The 18,807-nt window shown below is 38.9% G+C and overlaps 2 protein-coding genes across 5 annotated transcripts in view; one reads left to right on the top strand and one right to left on the bottom strand.

The window, feature by feature from the left end:
- The first annotated feature begins 495 nt into the window (after window positions 1-495).
- On the top strand, window positions 496-7,879 carry LOC127956248 (alpha-N-acetylgalactosaminidase-like). Its single transcript, XM_052554074.1, has 9 exons — window positions 496-672; window positions 1,798-1,954; window positions 2,342-2,482; window positions 3,155-3,366; window positions 4,244-4,338; window positions 5,136-5,297; window positions 5,561-5,758; window positions 6,883-7,023; window positions 7,098-7,879. The coding sequence occupies exons 2-9, from the start codon at window positions 1,800-1,802 to the stop codon at window positions 7,308-7,310; spliced, it is 1,317 nt and encodes a 438-aa protein (XP_052410034.1). The 5' UTR covers window positions 496-672; window positions 1,798-1,799; the 3' UTR covers window positions 7,311-7,879.
- A 1,697-nt stretch (window positions 7,880-9,576) lies between these two features.
- Window positions 9,577-18,807, bottom strand: part of ptpro (protein tyrosine phosphatase receptor type O) — a 36,463-nt gene continuing 27,232 nt past the window's right edge. For all 4 annotated transcript variants that reach the window (XM_052554032.1, XM_052554033.1, XM_052554035.1 and 1 more), the window contains 10 exons: window positions 18,714-18,749; window positions 18,113-18,194; window positions 17,935-18,025; window positions 17,342-17,418; window positions 17,119-17,253; window positions 16,908-17,030; window positions 15,929-16,083; window positions 15,234-15,369; window positions 13,641-13,749; window positions 9,577-10,658 (listed from right to left, as the gene is read on the bottom strand). In XM_052554032.1, the coding sequence (XP_052409992.1) occupies window positions 13,645-13,749; window positions 15,234-15,369; window positions 15,929-16,083; window positions 16,908-17,030; window positions 17,119-17,253; window positions 17,342-17,418; window positions 17,935-18,025; window positions 18,113-18,194; window positions 18,714-18,749 (940 nt within the window). In that variant the 3' untranslated portion in view covers window positions 9,577-10,658; window positions 13,641-13,644. The remainder of the gene's footprint in view (window positions 10,659-13,640; window positions 13,750-15,233; window positions 15,370-15,928; window positions 16,084-16,907; window positions 17,031-17,118; window positions 17,254-17,341; window positions 17,419-17,934; window positions 18,026-18,112; window positions 18,195-18,713; window positions 18,750-18,807) is intronic.

Raw genomic sequence — 18,807 nt, 5'->3', positions numbered from 1 at the left:
CCAAAGTCACATGATTTCAGGCTTCATTAGCCTGTCATAAATGTTTCAAAATTAGGGGACAAGCTCTCCATAAAACACACAAAACCAGCATTGCAAATAAATATTAATAAATAAATATTAATAAATTAAAAAAAAAAAAAAAACATTATGCCGCCACTTCATATGAAATGTTTTATTATTATTATTATTATTATTATTATTATTATTATTAATAATAATAATAATGTAGTATACTTTCAAGAAAACATTTGTAATAGGTTTGGAAAAGCTGTTTTTATGCATGTTTTGGCCTGAGCTCTTGTTGCATATTCTTGAATATGGATATTTTTCTTACAAAAACACATCGTTTCGCTACAGAAGGCCTTTGATCACCCATTTCTATCATTTATGTTGATGGTTGTATTACTTTTTGTGTACTATTTTTGAACATTTAAAAAAGGAATGTACGCGGAAGTTCCCTGTCAATAAACGGCCGCGGTCAGCTGATGCTGCGTCACGTGACACGAACGCGGTCACATGACCGTCTATGTTAACAACACACACATACACACACCTATCCATTGTCTCTCTCTTTCTCTCACTCACACACACACACACTCACTCACACAGAGCTGTGTTCAGAACCGAGCCGCTCACATCTGATACAGAAACCGAGGGAAGATCCAACATCCGGTGAGTGACGCTCGATATAAATCACACACACTCATTCATTCAAGTTTCTGCTAAGTTTCATACAACTCTATAAAACACGGAGATTTATTCAGTTATCATTTAATCACTTACACGCTGCAAACAGAGATCCGTGTTGGATTCTATCAGGAAGTGAGTCTTACAGGAAGTCAGTCACTCCTACTCATGTTATAATTAAAAAAAATTATGTTATTACTCTTTATATAAAAAGAGTGTTATTAAATATGATATTGAGTGTGTGTCTTGTGATCTGTGAGGATGTGTGTGTGTGTGAGTGAGTGAGAGTGTGTGAGTGAGTGAGTGAGTGAGAGTGTGTGTGTGTGAGTGAGAGTGTGTGTGTGTGTGTGTGTGAGTGTGTCAGGTGACTGTCAGGTGTGTTCTTCATGACAGATATTAAACTCAAAAATATTCAAATCAGCTCAAGGAAGCATACAAAATATTAATGATCAGATTCCCAAAATGTGTACTAATTAGATTAGAAATGAGAAATATAAGATTAAATTGCATTTTTTAAATACTCATATTCAGACTACATCTTGTTTATTGCTAAAATGATAACATATTCACATAAAAGCAATGCATCATTATTATTTTTATCTTTTAAGTAAATGTAATCATTGCAATATTTCTTTTTTTTAAGTGTTGCGATTAATTGATGTTATTTTAAAATGATTTGTTTTTAAAATATGACATTATTATGTTTTAGTTAAACTCTGGAGCCCCTCAATGTAATGTTTAATGCACTTTATATTGTTAATAACAACAACTGGAATATATTTTTTAAACATTTAATCCTTTAGCAGGCTTTTATCCAAAGCGAATTACAAATGAAATCAATCAGCATCAAGAAAAGAGCAACTATACTTGTATGTTTTTTAGTTTTAATTTGTCTTACATTTTTTAATAAAAATTAAAACAGATAGAATAGAATATAAAAAGATTATTGGTAATTGAAGCTCATTGTAGAGAGTTGACTTACTGAAAGCTTCCTGTCAAAGTTAGATTGTGTTTCTTGTCTGGCCTCATCTGCTCGCAGTATTCCCCTGGGAATGTATTTATAATAACTATTATATTATTATTAATGAAGATGATGACACTGTGTTTCAGAAATGCAGCGCTCTGTAGTTATTTTTGTCCTGGCGTTCTCCGCGGCCGCCTGGGCTCTGGATAACGGGCTGATGAGGACCCCGCCGATGGGATGGTTAGCCTGGGAACGTTTCCGCTGCGACACCGACTGTCTGAACGACCCCGACAACTGCATCAGGTTCATCAGTTAAAGATGATTTACAGCCGAGGTCAAAAGAGCCGATAGGCGGATTTGAAGATCAGGATAAATTTAACTTATTTTGTCTTCTGTGAAACATGAAAGTATATTGTGTAGCCTCTGAAGGGCAGTACTAAATGAAAAAAACATTTATTTTAAGGCGAAGTAAGAATAATGCGAAACATCACCATTCTGTTCAAAAGTTTTCACGCCCCGGCTCTTAATGCATGGTTTCTCCTTCTGGAGCATCAGTGAGGGTCTGAATCTTCTGTAATAGTTTCTAATGATTTTTGGCATTAAAGATTTTTTTTTGAATTGTTGACCTATGACATGTTCATGTTAAATAGTTTAGTTCTAGTTAACGCTGCTGCTTTATGTGTGGCTCAGTGAGCATCTGTTCATGGAGATGGCAGACAGACTGTCGGAGGACGGCTGGAGAGAGCTGGGATACGTCTACATCAACATCGACGACTGCTGGTCCTCAATGCAGAGAGACAGTCAGGGACGACTGCAGCCTGACCCCAAGAGGTGCTGACCCTTGACCCCTGACCCCAGCGAGTCTGAATGTGCTCCAGCTTCACCTAGGGCCCTATGATTTCTGCGATGAGGAAACTTATAACATTGCTGTATAACGCAGAATGTCACGGAATTGGCTAAACTTTATATGAATGAATCAAAAGTAGATCATTACACTAAAATCAAATTGTGATATGGAGAAGTATCTGTGAATAAAACATTTCATAGGGCCCTTAACATGTAATTTTTGTTAAACTTTTAACAAATTGATGTGAAATTGTGTGTTTCGTGGTTTTAATTTATTAGACATGCTTTTTGATTAATATGATTTAATTTACTAATTAAAAAGGAGTAAATAAAAATTTAAAAGGCAAAAATGGAATCCAGAAAAATTTATGAAATAAAAATGGAATTTGGGAAGAAAATAAAATGAAATTTGTTGGGAAATAAAATTGATTTTGGGAAAAATAAATTGGAATTTCTGAAAAAATAAAATGGCATTTGGGAAAAATAATTTGAAATATGGGGGAAAAAAACGGAATTTGGAAAAATTGGGGGAAACTTTTTTATGGAATTTGGAGAAAGTATAAAATTCTATTTGGGAAAAATAAAATGGAATTTGGAAAATAAAACAACTTTAATTTCTTATTCTATTATCCTATGCACCTGATGTCTCTCCTGCAGGTTTCCGCGAGGCATCGCTCATCTGGCGCAGTACGTTCACGACCGCGGTCTGAAGCTGGGCATCTACGGAGACATGGGCACTCACACCTGCGGTGGATATCCAGGAACCACGCTGGACAAGATCGAGACGGACGCACAGACCTTCGCTGACTGGGGCGTGGACATGCTGAAGCTGGACGGATGCTACTCCAACTCATCCTACCAGGAACAAGGTCAGACGCTTTAACATCATCACAGTTCAGTCACAGAGACACAGGGACTCTTTAACACTCAAATCATGTTTCATAAAATAAATACATTTGTACTGAAACTGGTTTATGTACTAATATATGACTATTTCCCCTATTCTCTGTCAAATAAATGAAAGAAACAATGTTTATGGAATATAACAATTTGTATATTTAATAAAATGTGTAATTTTATTTGTTTTGTTATATATATATATATATATATATATATATATATATATATATATATTAGTCTACATTACTTGTATTTAATATTTTTATTTTATTCTATATTATGTTTGCATTTTTCCTGTGTTCTATATAATAAAAATAAAAAACGACTCCAAAAACAATGTTAAAGTAACAGTACTTACTGTTAAAATACTTATAAATATTTTATTCTACATTATTTATATTGTATATTTTCATTTTATACTATATTTATTTAATTCTATATTATATTCTGTAATTTCTATTTTTGATTTATTTCATTCTTTTATTTATTTTGAGTTTTTTTCCCTATTTGCTATATTTTCTATTTTGAATTAATAACAAAATAGCAATTATACCCAGAAAAAAAGATGCATGATGCAGAGCTTTTAATGCATTATAAAGAAGTCAAAAATTCAACAGGACTCTTATTTTGAAATGTATATGCTTTAGTACTTCTAGCTGCACACTTCTTACAATAATCTATGACTTATTACAACATAAACATTTATAGAACAAACATAAATATGTCCTCATGTTTATTCAGCAGTAGATCATAAGCAATCTGTTGATAGCATTGATTGCTTAATAATAACATTCAGATCATGATTAAGACTTTTATTCATTATCTTCTGTGATTAATTAAATCCAGGCTACCCGATGATGTCAAAGGCCCTGAACGCTACGGGCCGTCCCATCGCCTACTCCTGCAGCTGGCCGGCCTATCAGGGTGGCCTCCCGCCAAAAGTGAGTAGAAAACAGGAAGTGGAAGTGATTTTGAGCTGCTAATGTAACAACATGCTAATCACTTGCTAATCATGATATCAATGTGCTAGTAACATACTAATCATGCTAGGAAAATGCTAGCAACATGCTAATCATGCTAGCAACATGTTAATTATGCTAGAAGCATAGCAACATGCTTACAAGCAGCTAATTACAGTACATTGTAATCATGCTAGAAACATGATTAGCAACATGTGGACTGCATTCGAATCGTGTTAGCAACATGCTAATCATGGTAAATTAATGTTGAGCATGCTAACAACATGCTAGCCATGGTATCAAAATGTTACCAATACAATAACTACATGCTAATAATGTTAGTAACATGGTAATCATGCTATCAAAATGTTAACTTAATGCTAATCATGTTAACAACATGTTAATTATGCTAGAAGCATCCTAGCAACATGCTTACAAGCAGCAAATTATAGTACATTGTAATCATGCTAGAAACATGATTAGCAACATGTGGACTGCATGCTAATCGTGTTAGCAACATGCTAATCATGGTAAATTGATGTTGATCATGCTAACAACATGCTATCAAAATGTTAGTAACACACTAACTTCATGCTAATAATGCTAGTAACATGCTAATCATGCTAGAAAATATTTACTTAATGCTAATCATGCTACCAACATGCTAATCATCTATCTAACTTTTCAAACTTCAAGCATTTACAGCTGCTGTAAAGTTTTAGGCTTGTCTTGACGAACTTATCTATTTGTCCATTCGAGCTGTGTTTGTTGCGTCTCAGGTGAACTACACGCTTCTGGGTCAGATCTGTAACCTGTGGAGGAACTATGATGATATCCAGGACTCATGGGACAGTGTGATGAGCATCGTCGACTGGTTCTTCGATAATCAGGACGTCCTGCAGCCAGCAGCCGGACCGGGTCAGTGGAACGACCCCGACATGGTGAGCGCATTCAAACACAGTTCTGGCATGAAACTCTAGATGGCGCAGTCCAATAGGTCGAACTCAATTTGACCTAATGACATCATTATCAACAGTGACACAGCTGATTGGTTCACTCCTGGGAACTCGCTGCTCAACATTACAAAATATGTCTAGTCCTTGTTGTAGCAGTGCAGCTACCTCCACAAATTCTGGAAGTAAATGACCCAAATTTGATGATTCACTGCGGATCTCTAGTGTTTTACTCATGATTTCATCCTCAGCTGATCATTGGAGACTTCGGCCTCAGCTTGGACCAATCACGTGCTCAGATGGCTCTGTGGGCGATCATGGCCGCGCCCCTCTTCATGTCTAACGATCTGCGTACGATCAGCAGCGACGCTCGCGCAATCCTGCAGAATAAAATCGCCATCGGCATCAATCAGGACCGCTTGGGCATCCAGGGCAGACGCCTGATCAAAGTGAGACGGCTTTCAGTCTTTTAAAACCAACAAATATAATCGTCTCTATCCTTAAATAATAAAATAAAAAAATACGTGTGGTAAAACTTTTTATATGAGTTGCATTTGTTACTATATTACCATCTTTTTAGGATTAGCTACTGGATTATTTATTGATATGAATAATATTGTTTTTCATCAGTTTATTCAAATTTTGTTAATATTTTGATTATGCATTAAACTGACAGCCCTGATTATTTCACATTATTATATTTGTTTTTAATCACTTTAGCAGCTGTTAGGATTATATACTGTATTAAGTAATTCTAATTATTTTAAAATGATATAATCTGATTTATTTCCGTATTTTTATTAATTTATTTTTGCAGCATTATGTTTTCATGGATAAAACGCCAGTTTATATAGTGAAACAGTCATATTATAAATATTGTTTGGAAAATTTCATGGGGTTATGTTACACGATTACATTTAATCCTACGTATTATATTACTGTATTGTTAGAATTAGCTACTGTATTATTTACTTTAATTATTATTTTAGTCATTAGTCATCATTTTAGCATGTTTCGATTAATCTCATCTTCATTTTATTTTCACCTATATATTTTTTCATGTATAAAGACTCAATCTATACTGTGAAAAATGTATTTTATTATTAATATTACTTGGAAAATACAAATTTCTGTTATGTTACAGTATTAAATTAGTTTCTGCTCACTGTAATATTGTACTTTATTTTTTTTTTTTCATTACTTGAATCACTTTTAATTTTAATATAGTTTTATATTATTTGCATTAATTTCTTTTCACATGCATGTTTTCACGTGTTTTTTATTTATTTATTTTTATAAATCAGTATAAAATATTTAGTTTGTATTATTTAATTACGTTTGTTTCCATTCACAATAGTAGGTCTTAGGATTAGATACTGTATTATTGAGTAATATTAATTATTTATATATTTATTTTTTATTAATTTAGTATTTTTATTAGTAAAATTTATTTCCAGCAATGTTTTCATGATTTTTTTGTACTTATTTATGCCGTTAATCTTTTTATTATTTTATTAACTGACTGATTGTAGGCTGTGATTAGTTTAGTGTCATTGGTGTGTTTTTGTGTCAGGAGAAGAACGGGATCGAGGTGTTCTGGCGGCCGTTGGCTAAAGGATCCAGCGCTCTGGTGTTCCTCAGCAGGAGATCTGATATGCCTTATCCCTACAAGACGTCTCTGAAGGAGCTGAGCTACAAGACTGGAGTGTATGAGGTGAGCTCCAGCAGCAGCATCAGCATCAGCTCCGATCAGCGCAGGTGATTCATGCACGTCTCTCTCTCTCTCAGGTGTATGACGTGTTTTCGGAGAAGCTCTTGCCTCAGATGAAGGACAGCACTGAGTTTGTTGTGTCCATCAATCCGTCCGGTGCGGTCATGTGGTACGTCAATCCTGTAGCCGAGTGGTGGAAGGAGGCGGAGCCTGGGCGGTTCAGCGAGAAGCTGATTGGGCCAAAGTTCCATCAGCATCATAATGAGGTCGACGCCCCTCTAGTGCTTTAAGCTCCGCCCATCAGGAACGAGCGACACACTCAGGAATATCACTTGATTTCTTCTTTAAATGTTTTCTTGTGTGATTTTTTTTAAAGGTCTGTTTCTACCCAGTGACGTTTAAGTTTTGAATGAATTGCTCTTTTTGGATGGAACCAAATGTTTTTTCAAATTTACGCTAATTTGTGCACATTCAAGTTTGAAGTCATTTTAGTACGTATTAATCAAGATGTTCAAATTATGATGCTTTTGTTGAGGTGTATGTACGTATGAGAGTGTAAGAGCATAAAAATAGTCAGCGTTATCAATTTTGGTCCTGAACTAGGTTAGAAGCGCGTTAAAACATAACAATACATTTCCATATTAATAAGATCATTTACACTGTTCCAGATGTCCCTAAGAAGTCTTTTAAAATGAGTTTGTCAACAGTTTCTGAACATACCTGATGACATCTATTCTTGTAAATGAGTTGCCTCTATGATGATTTACTTATTTTGTGTTATTTTGTCAATACACCTGATTTCATAACTTTGGCTGTCACTTTTAATGCAATAAAATCAAATAAATTGTTGTAAAAGCCACTGCTGTATAGATGTACTTCATGTTTCTGACCAACACCACTTTATAGTGTACATTACAAAAACACATTTAAAGAAAAAACAAAAAAACAGACTGTAAAAGCGACACCTGCTGGACAAAAGCTGTCAATACAACGAGAACACACACACACACACACACACACACACACACACACATATATATATATATATATATATATATATATATATATATATATATATAGATCAGTGACAATGACACCTTTTTGCAAAGAAATAAAACATGTTTTCTTGAACGTGAAATCCATCCATTTGAATCAAATCATTAAATATGAAGCGTGTGTGTCATTAATTAAATTGTGGCGCTTGTTTCATGTATTTTATGAGACACACGTGTTTGTCATTAAAGGGATAGTTCACCCAGAAATGAAAAATTAACCCATTCTTTACTACCCTCAAAGTAACTGATTTGTTCGATAGCGAATCAATGATTCAAAACAACAGATTCAAAGTTTCATACCATCATGTAGCATAAATTAACCATTTCTCGCAGTTTAACCTGAAGTCTTGAAGGTATCGTTGGGTACTTTTGAAGCACTCTGTGCACTGCAAATTAATAAACAAACAGATATTATACTGACACTTATAATTGCATTTAATATATTATACTTTCAATAAAACATATGCAATGGGTTTGTAAAAGCTGTTTTTTGTTGCATGATTTACACAATTTTGACCAGCAGGCGTCACCAGCGCGTGGCGTTTCGAGTGATTCGAAACAGTGAATCGTTCTGCAAAATTGTTCAGTTGATTCAAAGCTTCGAAAAGATTCATTTCTCCCATTAACTGCTAGCAGGTATTTTGTTTCCTTAACCTAAAGCGCATTTCATATGGTTTTACCATAATATTTAATAAAGTTCTGAATTAAAAATAACGTATGTTTTTAATCAAAAATGGACACTCCCGCCCAAATCAAGTGTCGTCCGACTACTCAAACAAACAATGGCTGTCTGAAACACTCCTACGAAATTTTTAATTACTACTCTAAAGCGGTACAAACTATTATGATTCCCACGGCTATAACGTGATAACTTTGACACTCACCTTGACGACGCTCACCTGCTTCATTCTCGGAAACGCGCATGCGCGACCTTCCGCCATATTTGGTCACGTGCGCTCACTTCCATCTAAATCAGCTCCAGCCAGGAAAATAGTCACGATCTATTATTACTTAATTTGATGTAACATAACGACTTTTTTTTGGCAATTCTGGATTTATGAGAGTTTATTTAAAGATGTGATTCAAGTTTTTGTTCTGTGTAAAAAGTGTATTTTCAGTATACACGTTTTTTTTTCAATAAAATTACAAAATGACAGTAATCTTTCAAGAAAAGTATACTTCAATAGAGCACACTGCAAACATTACACCAAGAGACCACTTGAAATGTTTCTCTGGGTTTACTAGGTATGCCTCTGAGCTAAATGATAATTTGTTTGAATTCTATTAAGGTCTGATGATATTGTCTTCCAAATTCAAAATAAAAATATAATTTTGCGTCTCAAGTAAATAGACCTTGATTCAATAAAGTTTACATATTTATAATGAAAAACAAGAAAAAAGAACTGATGAACATAATTTCTTGTGCATTTTGAGCCTTTTTGCATTAAATTATTGGAAAAGATTCACACAGCACACATGCAAGAAGAGGAACAGCAGACTGTTTGAAGTTCACATGGACTGAGGTCTACAGACGTCATTTATTCATCACACAAAACGACTCATTTCCAGCTCATAAGAATACGTACTCAAATGTTTATTTTTTTCCCAAATGAACACACAATAAACTGTGGATTGCTCGGCTACTTGAAGTCACACGATTCACAAGAATGGCACCAAAAGACAAACGAGTTCTGACACGAATGAAAGAAAACCCATCAAGTGAAGCCCGTTCTGGAGAGAGAGTTTCAATCAGTTCATTGAAAACACAATACAGAGTTTCTTTAGTTTCAGTATTTACAGCTCGACGCTTGGTTGATATGACATCTCTGCATCTGTAAAGACGTTTGTAAACTCACTGGTGTCTGGCGGAACGGGCAAACGTGAAACGAACACTCTTGAGCTCTAAACCTAAAGAATAGACTAATCTGGCGTCTGTCATTTTGCAGCATGCATCGTTCAGCGAACACAACGGAGTCAGTGTCAGATTCAGCAGCAGCGAGCGATTCGGTCTGAACTGTGCAAAAACCCCGCTCCAGTAAACATCCAGACGCTTGCAGATGAAGCCCAGCTTTAGCAGAAATCACAGAAGCGCAGCCTCTCTACACACAGCAACACATACGATCTTCTGCATCTGTCCTTTACACCCAGAGCAGATGGTCAGTGTGTGGCAGTGATCAAAGGCCGTCAGGTTCGAACCGTGTTTACATGTGCATGCCAACAGGAGGATCCGGTTCTGCATTCTCCTCTGGAGACATAGAAACTAACACTAGTACAGACAGAGTGCGATATAAACTCACGAAACACACTTTACACGCATCCAGATGCTCCTGAGATTCACACACTACAGACGAGATGCGGACGGAAGCGGCGTGGGTCCGGCGCTGCGGCGTTCTCCTGCGATCTGCGGAGACGGGAGAACACGGCAGCTCGTTTAAGGCATCGGATTGGTTCCGTCGTTCGTCCGCTAAATAAGAGCTTGTATGGGAGTAAATGAGTGAAGGGTTCTGCTCCGCGGCCGCCGCTCGGTTGGGATCTGGTGTTGATGAAGCACGTCTGTCAACACTGATGTGAGGAGCGTCGGACCTGGAGGAAAACAGAGCGGACACTGAAGCCAGAATCAGCATGTGTGTTCCTGACATATAATATTAAATAAAATAAAAGATATATAAAACAAATTCCCAGCTAGATGCCCAGGCATCGTTTTTCATTTTCATTTAGTTTAAATTGATGCACTAAAATAACACACTAAAACTGAAATAAAAAAGAGCATCCATCCATCGACCGACCCATCTATCTTTCCATCCATCCCTCCATCCATCATCCACCCATCATCCATCTATCCACCGACACCATCTATCCCTCCATCCATCCATCCATCATTCATCCATCATCCATCTATCCACCGACCCATTTATCCCTCCATCCATCATTCATCCATCATCCATCTATCCACCGACACCATCTATCCTTCCATCCATCCACCCATCATCCATCTATCCACCGACCCATTTATCCCTCCATCCATCATTCATCCATCATCCATCTATCCACCGACACCATCTATCCTTCCATCCATCCACCCATCATCCATCTATCCACCGACACCATCTATCCTTCCATCCATCCATCCATCATTCATCCATCATCCATCTATCCACCGACACCATCTATCGTTCCATCCATCTATCCATCATTCATCCATCTATCCACCGACACCATCTATCCCTCCATCCATCCATCCACCCATCATCCATCTATCCACCGACCCATCTATCCCTCCATCCATCATTCATCCATCATCCATCTATCCACCGACACCATCTATCGTTCCATCCATCCATCCATCCATCATTCATCCATCTATCCACCGACACCATCTATCTCTCCATCCATCCATCCACCCATCATCCATCTATCCACCGACCCATTTATCCCTCCATCCATCATTCATCCATCATCCATCTATCCACCGACACCATCTATCCTTCCATCCATCCACCCATCATCCATCTATCCACCGACACCATCTATCCTTCCATCCATCCATCCATCATTCATCCATCATCCATCTATCCACCGACACCATCTATCGTTCCATCCATCTATCCATCATTCATCCATCTATCCACCGACACCATCTATCCCTCCATCCATCCATCCACCCATCATCCATCTATCCACCGACCCATTTATCCCTACATCCATCATTCATCCATCATCCATCTATCCACCGACACCATCTATCCTTCCATCCATCCATCCATCATTCATCCATCATCCATCTATCCACCGACACCATCTATCATTCCATCCATCCATCCATCCATCATTCATCCATCTATCCACCGACACCATCTATCCCTCCATCCATCCATCCACCCATCATCCATCTATCCACCGACCCATTTATCCCTCCATCGATCATTCATCCATCATCCATCTATCCACCGACACCATCTATCCCTCCATGCATCCATCCATCCATCCACCCATCATCCATCTATCCACCGACACCATCTATCCCTCCATGCATCCATCCATCCATCCACCCATCATCCATCTATCCACCGACACCATCTATCCCTCCATCCATCCATCCACCCATCATCCATCTATCCACCGACACCATCTATCCCTCCATCCATCCATCCACCCATCATCCATCTATCCACCGACCCATCTATCCCTCCATGCATCCATCCATCCACCCATCATCCATCTATCCACCGACACCATCTATCCCTCCATGCATCCATCCATCATTCATCCTTCATCCATCTATCCACCGACACCATCTATCCCTCCATGCATCCATCCATCCATCCATCCACCCATCATCCATCTATCCACCGACACCATCTATCCCTCCATGCATCCATCCATCATTCATCCTCCATCCATCTATCCACCGACACCATCTATCCCTCCATCCATCCATCCATCATTCATCCATCATCCATCTATCCACCGACACCATCTATCCCTCCATCCATCCATCCACCCATCATCCATCTATCCACCGACACCATCTATCCCTCCATCCATCCATCATTCATCCTTCATCCATCTATCCACCGACACCATCTATCCCTCCATGCATCCATCCATCCATCCATCCACCCATCATCCATCTATCCACCGACACCATCTATCCCTCCATGCATCCATCCATCATTCATCCTTCATCCATCTATCCACCAACACCATCTATCCCTCCATCCATCCATCCATCATTCATCCATCATCCATCTATCCACCGACACCATCTATCCCTCCATGCATCCATCCATCCACCCATCATCCATCTATCCACCGACACCATCTATCCCTCCATGCATCCATCCATCCACCCATCATCCATCTATCCACCGACACCATCTATCCCTCCATCCATCCATCCATCATTCATCCGTCATCCATCTATCCACCGACACCATCTATCCCTCCATCCATCCATCCACCCATCATCCATCTATCCACCGACACCATCTATCCCTCCATGCATCCATCCATCCACCCATCATCCATCTATCCACCGACACCATCTATCCCTCCATCCATCCATCCATCATTCATCCATCATCCATCTATCCACTGACACCATCTATCCCTCCATCCATCCATCCACCCATCATCCATCTATCCACCGACCCATCTATCCCTCCATCCATCCATCCATCATTCATCCATCATCCATCTATCCACCGACACCATCTATCCCTCCATCCATCCATTCATCCATCATCCATCTATCCACTGTCCCATCTAACCCTCCATCCATCCATCTATCCACCGACCCATCTATCCCTCCATCCATCCATCCATCCATCATTCATCCATCATCCATCATCCATCTATCCACCGACACCATCTATCCCTCCATCCATCCATTCATCCATCATCCATCTATCCACTGTCCCATCTATCCATCCATCCATCCATCCATTATTCATCCATCCATCCACCCTAGCACCAACCCACCCCTCTATCTATCCATCCATCCATCCATTTGTATATATTATTCATATTCATATTATTCATATTTTAATAATTTTGAGGTCTCACTTCATTAGGACTTGCTGACATTCTCGTAGATGACGTCGCTCGTGTGCGTCTGCTGCTTCTTCTTTTTCCACATAAGTAGGACACACTGATGGATGAATACGTACTGCTCCTGCACACACACACACACACACACACACACACACACACACACACAACACACACACACACACACACATCAGTTCACCGTTCCAGGCCTGGATTCATATAGAAGCTATTCTCCGCAATTTTAACTTGATATCTAACAATTATGTTTATATCAATATTCTGACTTTATATCTCACAGATATCTATCAGAATGGTTTTCTCAGTTCTGCCACAGAATAAAAAATAAAACATGTAACTTAGACTTTTCATCTCTCAATTCTCTCTTTTTCTTGCAATAATAAATTGTGACAAAAAAGTTTAAAAGTCTAAATAATTTTTTCTCCAGTGGTGCAAACAAGCTTCCATCGATTAATCCAAATCTTCTTAAAAGAGAAAACAGAGTTAAGACGTTCCAAGCAGCTGTAAGAATGTTCTCAAGGGAAATTCTCAAAGTTCTTCAATATTTTCTTGTGAACATTTATTTGACTAGTCACTGATCAATTTACTGAAAACACTGAAAAAAACCACATTAAGTTGCATTAATGTTATATTGTTATGTTTAATTACAACAATTAACTTGAAACAACCCAATAAATCAATTTAAATATCTCCTGTTTGAGCACACTTTGGACATTATTCTAACTTTAAGAGCCTATTTACAATCATTTTCCAAAAGATTCTTTGAAATAATTTGAACTCCTATTCAGTTTTGTTTTAAGAACAATCTTAAGAAAAACAGAGAGTATTCTTAAGACATATACTGTATTTGGGAATATAAAATATTCTTAACATTTTTCTAGAATAAAACAGCAGTTGAGAAGAGTTATAGTTATAGTCTGGCCCTGGATCTGGATCTGATTCGGTTTCGGGTTTTGGTTCAGATTCAGTTTTTGGCTCTGACTCTGGTTTAGTTTCTGGTTCTGATTTAATGTTTGGTTTTGGATCTGATTCATTTTCAAGTTCAAGTTCAAGGTCTGGCTCTGGATTTGATTCGGTTTCTGGTTCAGGTTCGGTTTCCGGATCTGATTCGGCTTCTGATTCTGGTTCAGATTCAGATTCAGATTCAGTGTTTGGTTCTGGATCTTGTTCCGTTTCTGGTTCAGATTCAGTGTTTGGTTCTGGATCTGATTTGGTTTCTGGTTCAGGTTCAGTGTTTGGTTCTGGATCTGATTCATATTCTAGTTACGGTTCAGATTCAGTGTTTAGTTCTGGATCTGATTTGGTTTCTGGTTCTGGTCCATATTCAATGTTTGGTTCGGGATCTGATTCAGTTTCTGGTTCTGTTCCAGATTCAATGTTTGGTTCTGGATTTGATTCGGTTTCTGGTTCTGGTTCAGTATTCGGTTCTAGGTCTGATTCAGTTTCTAGTTTAGATAGAGTGTTTGGTTCTGGTTTTGATTTGGGATCTGGTTCAGTGTTAGGTTCTGGTTTTGATCAGGGTTCTGGTTCTGGTTCAGGTTCAGTGTTCGGTTCTGGATCTGATTTGGTTTCTGGTTTCCGGTTCTGTACCTCAGTTTGGACCATGGAGAGCCGGTGTGAGCGCATGTCTGACACCAGTCCCAAGACGTCCACATACTCGTGTTCCTGAATGTGCTGCATCAACCGGTCCAGAGCGATGAAGGTGCCGGTGCGCCCCACTCCAGCACTAACACACACAGACACACACATACACACACACATCATTGTTTGTACCATCATACTTTCTCAGTAACACTAGTGAACGGTGGAAGCAAAACCACAAGCAGGAATCAATAAGACAGTCGTGAGCTGCAGTGATTCCGGGCTGTGTAACTCAGTGGTTCTCAAACTTTTTGGTCGCGGCCCCTTTAAACCTATAAAAAATCTGGCACCACCTATCATATAAGCTCACTAAACAGATTTTTTTTTTGTTGAAAAACCTGCATCACTTGAAACATAAAAAAATAATATACAGAGAATAACCATTCTCTCAAATTTTTACATTGTCTTCTTTTGTGACAAATCAGGTTGACCAATTATTTACTTAGTGATGGGGTAAATAAATGTATAACCTATGAGAGAGAGAGAGAGAGAGAGAGATAAAGAGCATATACTTGGTATATGCCCATACCTGAATTTTGCTTAGGACCCCCAAATCACTAAGTCCGCCCCCCATTTTGAGAACCACTGGTGTAGTTGGAGTGACTCCTGTACCACAGACTCTCACATCAGCACCGGAGTCTCACCTGCAGTGGACCACGATGGGCCCTTTGGTCCTGTTGACCTGCTGCCGTACGATCTGAACGAACTGTAAGATGCTCTCGATGGCGTTGACTGTCGGAACGCCGTGATCTGGCCACGAGGTGTAGTTAAAGTGGAGAACGTCTTGAGTTTCATCAGCCTGCAGGAGCCAGAAACACACAGAACATCAGACAGGAACTCTCTCCACAACATCTATTTATATATCCATTTGTACATCAATTTACATCTAAAACATCACCCATCCACCCCTCCATCATCCATCCACCTATATATCATTCATTTATCATCCATCCACCCATTCCTTCATTTATCCACCCATCTACCCACCCATCCATCATCCATCCATCCATCCATCCATCCATCCACCCACCTTTCAATCATCCATCCACCAATCTATCATTCATGCATCCATCCATTTATCCATCCACCCATCATCCGTCTATCCACCCTGCAATCCAACCACCCCTCCTCCATCAGCCATCTATCCACTCATCAATCCATTCACCTATCTATCATTCTTCCCTCCATTTATTCATCCACCCACCTACCCATCAATCCATTTATCCAGCATCCATCCACACACCCATCATCCATCCATTAATCTATCACCCACCCATCCATACATCATCCATCCACCTATCTATTATTCATGCATCACTTCATTCCTCAATACATCCACCAACCCATCTATCCTCCATTCATCCATCCATCAATTTATCCGTCCATCCTCCCTTCCACCCACCTATCATCCATCCATCCATACATCTGTTCATCCTCATCCACTCAAACACACATCCATCCATCCATTTATACATCAATCATCCATCCATTTGTCCATCCATTTACCCATCTATCCACTCACCTATCTATCATTCATCCCTCCATTCAAACATTCATTCATCTATTCATCCACCCATCCACTCATCCAGGGTTAAGGCTGGTTGTGTTAGTTGTGTTGCTCACGTATCCCAGTCTGAAGTTTCTGACGGTCCACTCAGGCGAGTCGGTCTCCGACAGCATCTCGACCGTAATCTCTCCGTACGCCACGGGCTCCTCGGTGAACGGCCAGTAGTGGTCACACTTCACCTGCACAGGAAGCACATGCTCTCGTTAACACCTGGCCGTCTCTGTGTGATGTCACAGCCGTAACGGAGCGATTGCAATGGGAACTGACCCTCCTGCGCTCGTTACACTGGGTCAGCATGACGATGATGTGAGACTTCTGCTGCAGGACCATCTTCCAGAAATCGTTCCGGGTATCGGGCAGCGGCCCCTGTGTGGCGATGAACTCATGCGGAGAGTTATAGCCCTGAACACACACCACCACACAAATGAGACACTCCATAACCGACTGCAAACAACTCTTCTCTAATCGCTAAAACTGACGAGATACTCACGGGAATAAAGTTTGCATTGATGTAATCAGAGCCTTCATCGTTGTGCAGAGAGATCAGCTTCACTCGACTGAAATCATCTGTGACCAAACATGCATTTATTCACATTTATTTTAGTTTGAATCAATTCAACTAAATTAATATGGAAAGTTGATTTTAAATGTTATTTCAAATAACCAAATTTTTAATAGTTTTAGTTTAACTACTGATGTTTCCATCCACCTATTTCTACGCGCATTTTGGTGTATCGCATAAAAAATTAAAAACAATTGTAAATACGTAACTTCTAAAAAAATACACCTTAACCGCTCAACTACGTAAGATAAATCTCGTATGTGGTAAGAAAACACGCACATAAATGACGATAGAAACATTTACCGAATAAATTCCTTAATGCGCATCAAAAAACACGTGACTTCTCAAATATTAGTTTTTGTGCTTTATTCGCAAATGTTTTATGCGATATTCCAATTCTGCGCGTAAGTTAACTTCGTAGCTTTGGATGGAAACATAGCTCTTGATAGCCCTGTGTTGGACTTTGAAAGTGGGCCAATCAGAAGAGCGTTGCTATATCTACAGTGGGCGGGGCTTCTCACAGGGCAGGATGTTGGTGTAGCGGTTCTTGGGTCGGTTGACGGGCAGATCGGCCGCTTCATGAGACAGATCCAGACCCACGCTCTTCAGCTCCTGACAGAAGCACAAAGCAAACAGATCAATCGCACGGCTGACGCTGAAAGACGAGTGTTCACGTGTTCTGCAGCGAGTGTGATTTACCTCGAACTGCAGCGAGAACTTGTACGCCGAATCTTTGCTCATGTCTTTGATGTAAGCGTCGAAATCACTGAGCTGAACTGGACTGAAGACACACACATCGTCACATCAAACGAAGAAACTAAATCATAAATCAATACAGTCAACTCTAGGGATGTAATGATATTTAAACATTTTTTGCGCAACATGTTCCATGGGAATCGAACCCACAATATACCTATGAAATATACATTTTAATTTATTTTACAGTGCAACTGTTTTATATGGCTATTACTGTCATTACAATTCTATTCTAATTTGTTTGGCTTCCTAAAACCAGTGTAATTTAGACCGAGACAGTATATCACAAATAAAAAGAGGGTCGAGTCTCCTTTAACGTTATGCAATTCTCTGTCTTTCTTCTGACTTACGTTGCTTAGTTAAGGGCATGGGTTGCAACTCTCAAAGTGCATTAAGTAGAATAATTTAATATACAGAACGTACATTTTTTTTAAAATATGACATTATATCACACTGTGGAGTTCATATCGTGTATCGTATTATGATATTTTGATATCGTTACATCCCTAGTCCACTCACACATCACATCAGCGGATGTCTTTACCTGGTTAGTTTCCTCTTCTTCAGCGCTGTTTTGCTCCTGTGGGTGAAACACAGATAGTCTGAGATCAAACCTCATCAGAAAACAACAAAGTGCA

The sequence above is a fragment of the Carassius gibelio genome, chromosome B4 (genome assembly GCF_023724105.1).
Source record: "Carassius gibelio isolate Cgi1373 ecotype wild population from Czech Republic chromosome B4, carGib1.2-hapl.c, whole genome shotgun sequence".
Lineage (NCBI taxonomy): Eukaryota > Metazoa > Chordata > Actinopteri > Cypriniformes > Cyprinidae > Carassius > Carassius gibelio.
Note: the sequence above shows the minus strand (reverse complement) of the source record. Positions and strands in the feature narration are given on the sequence as shown.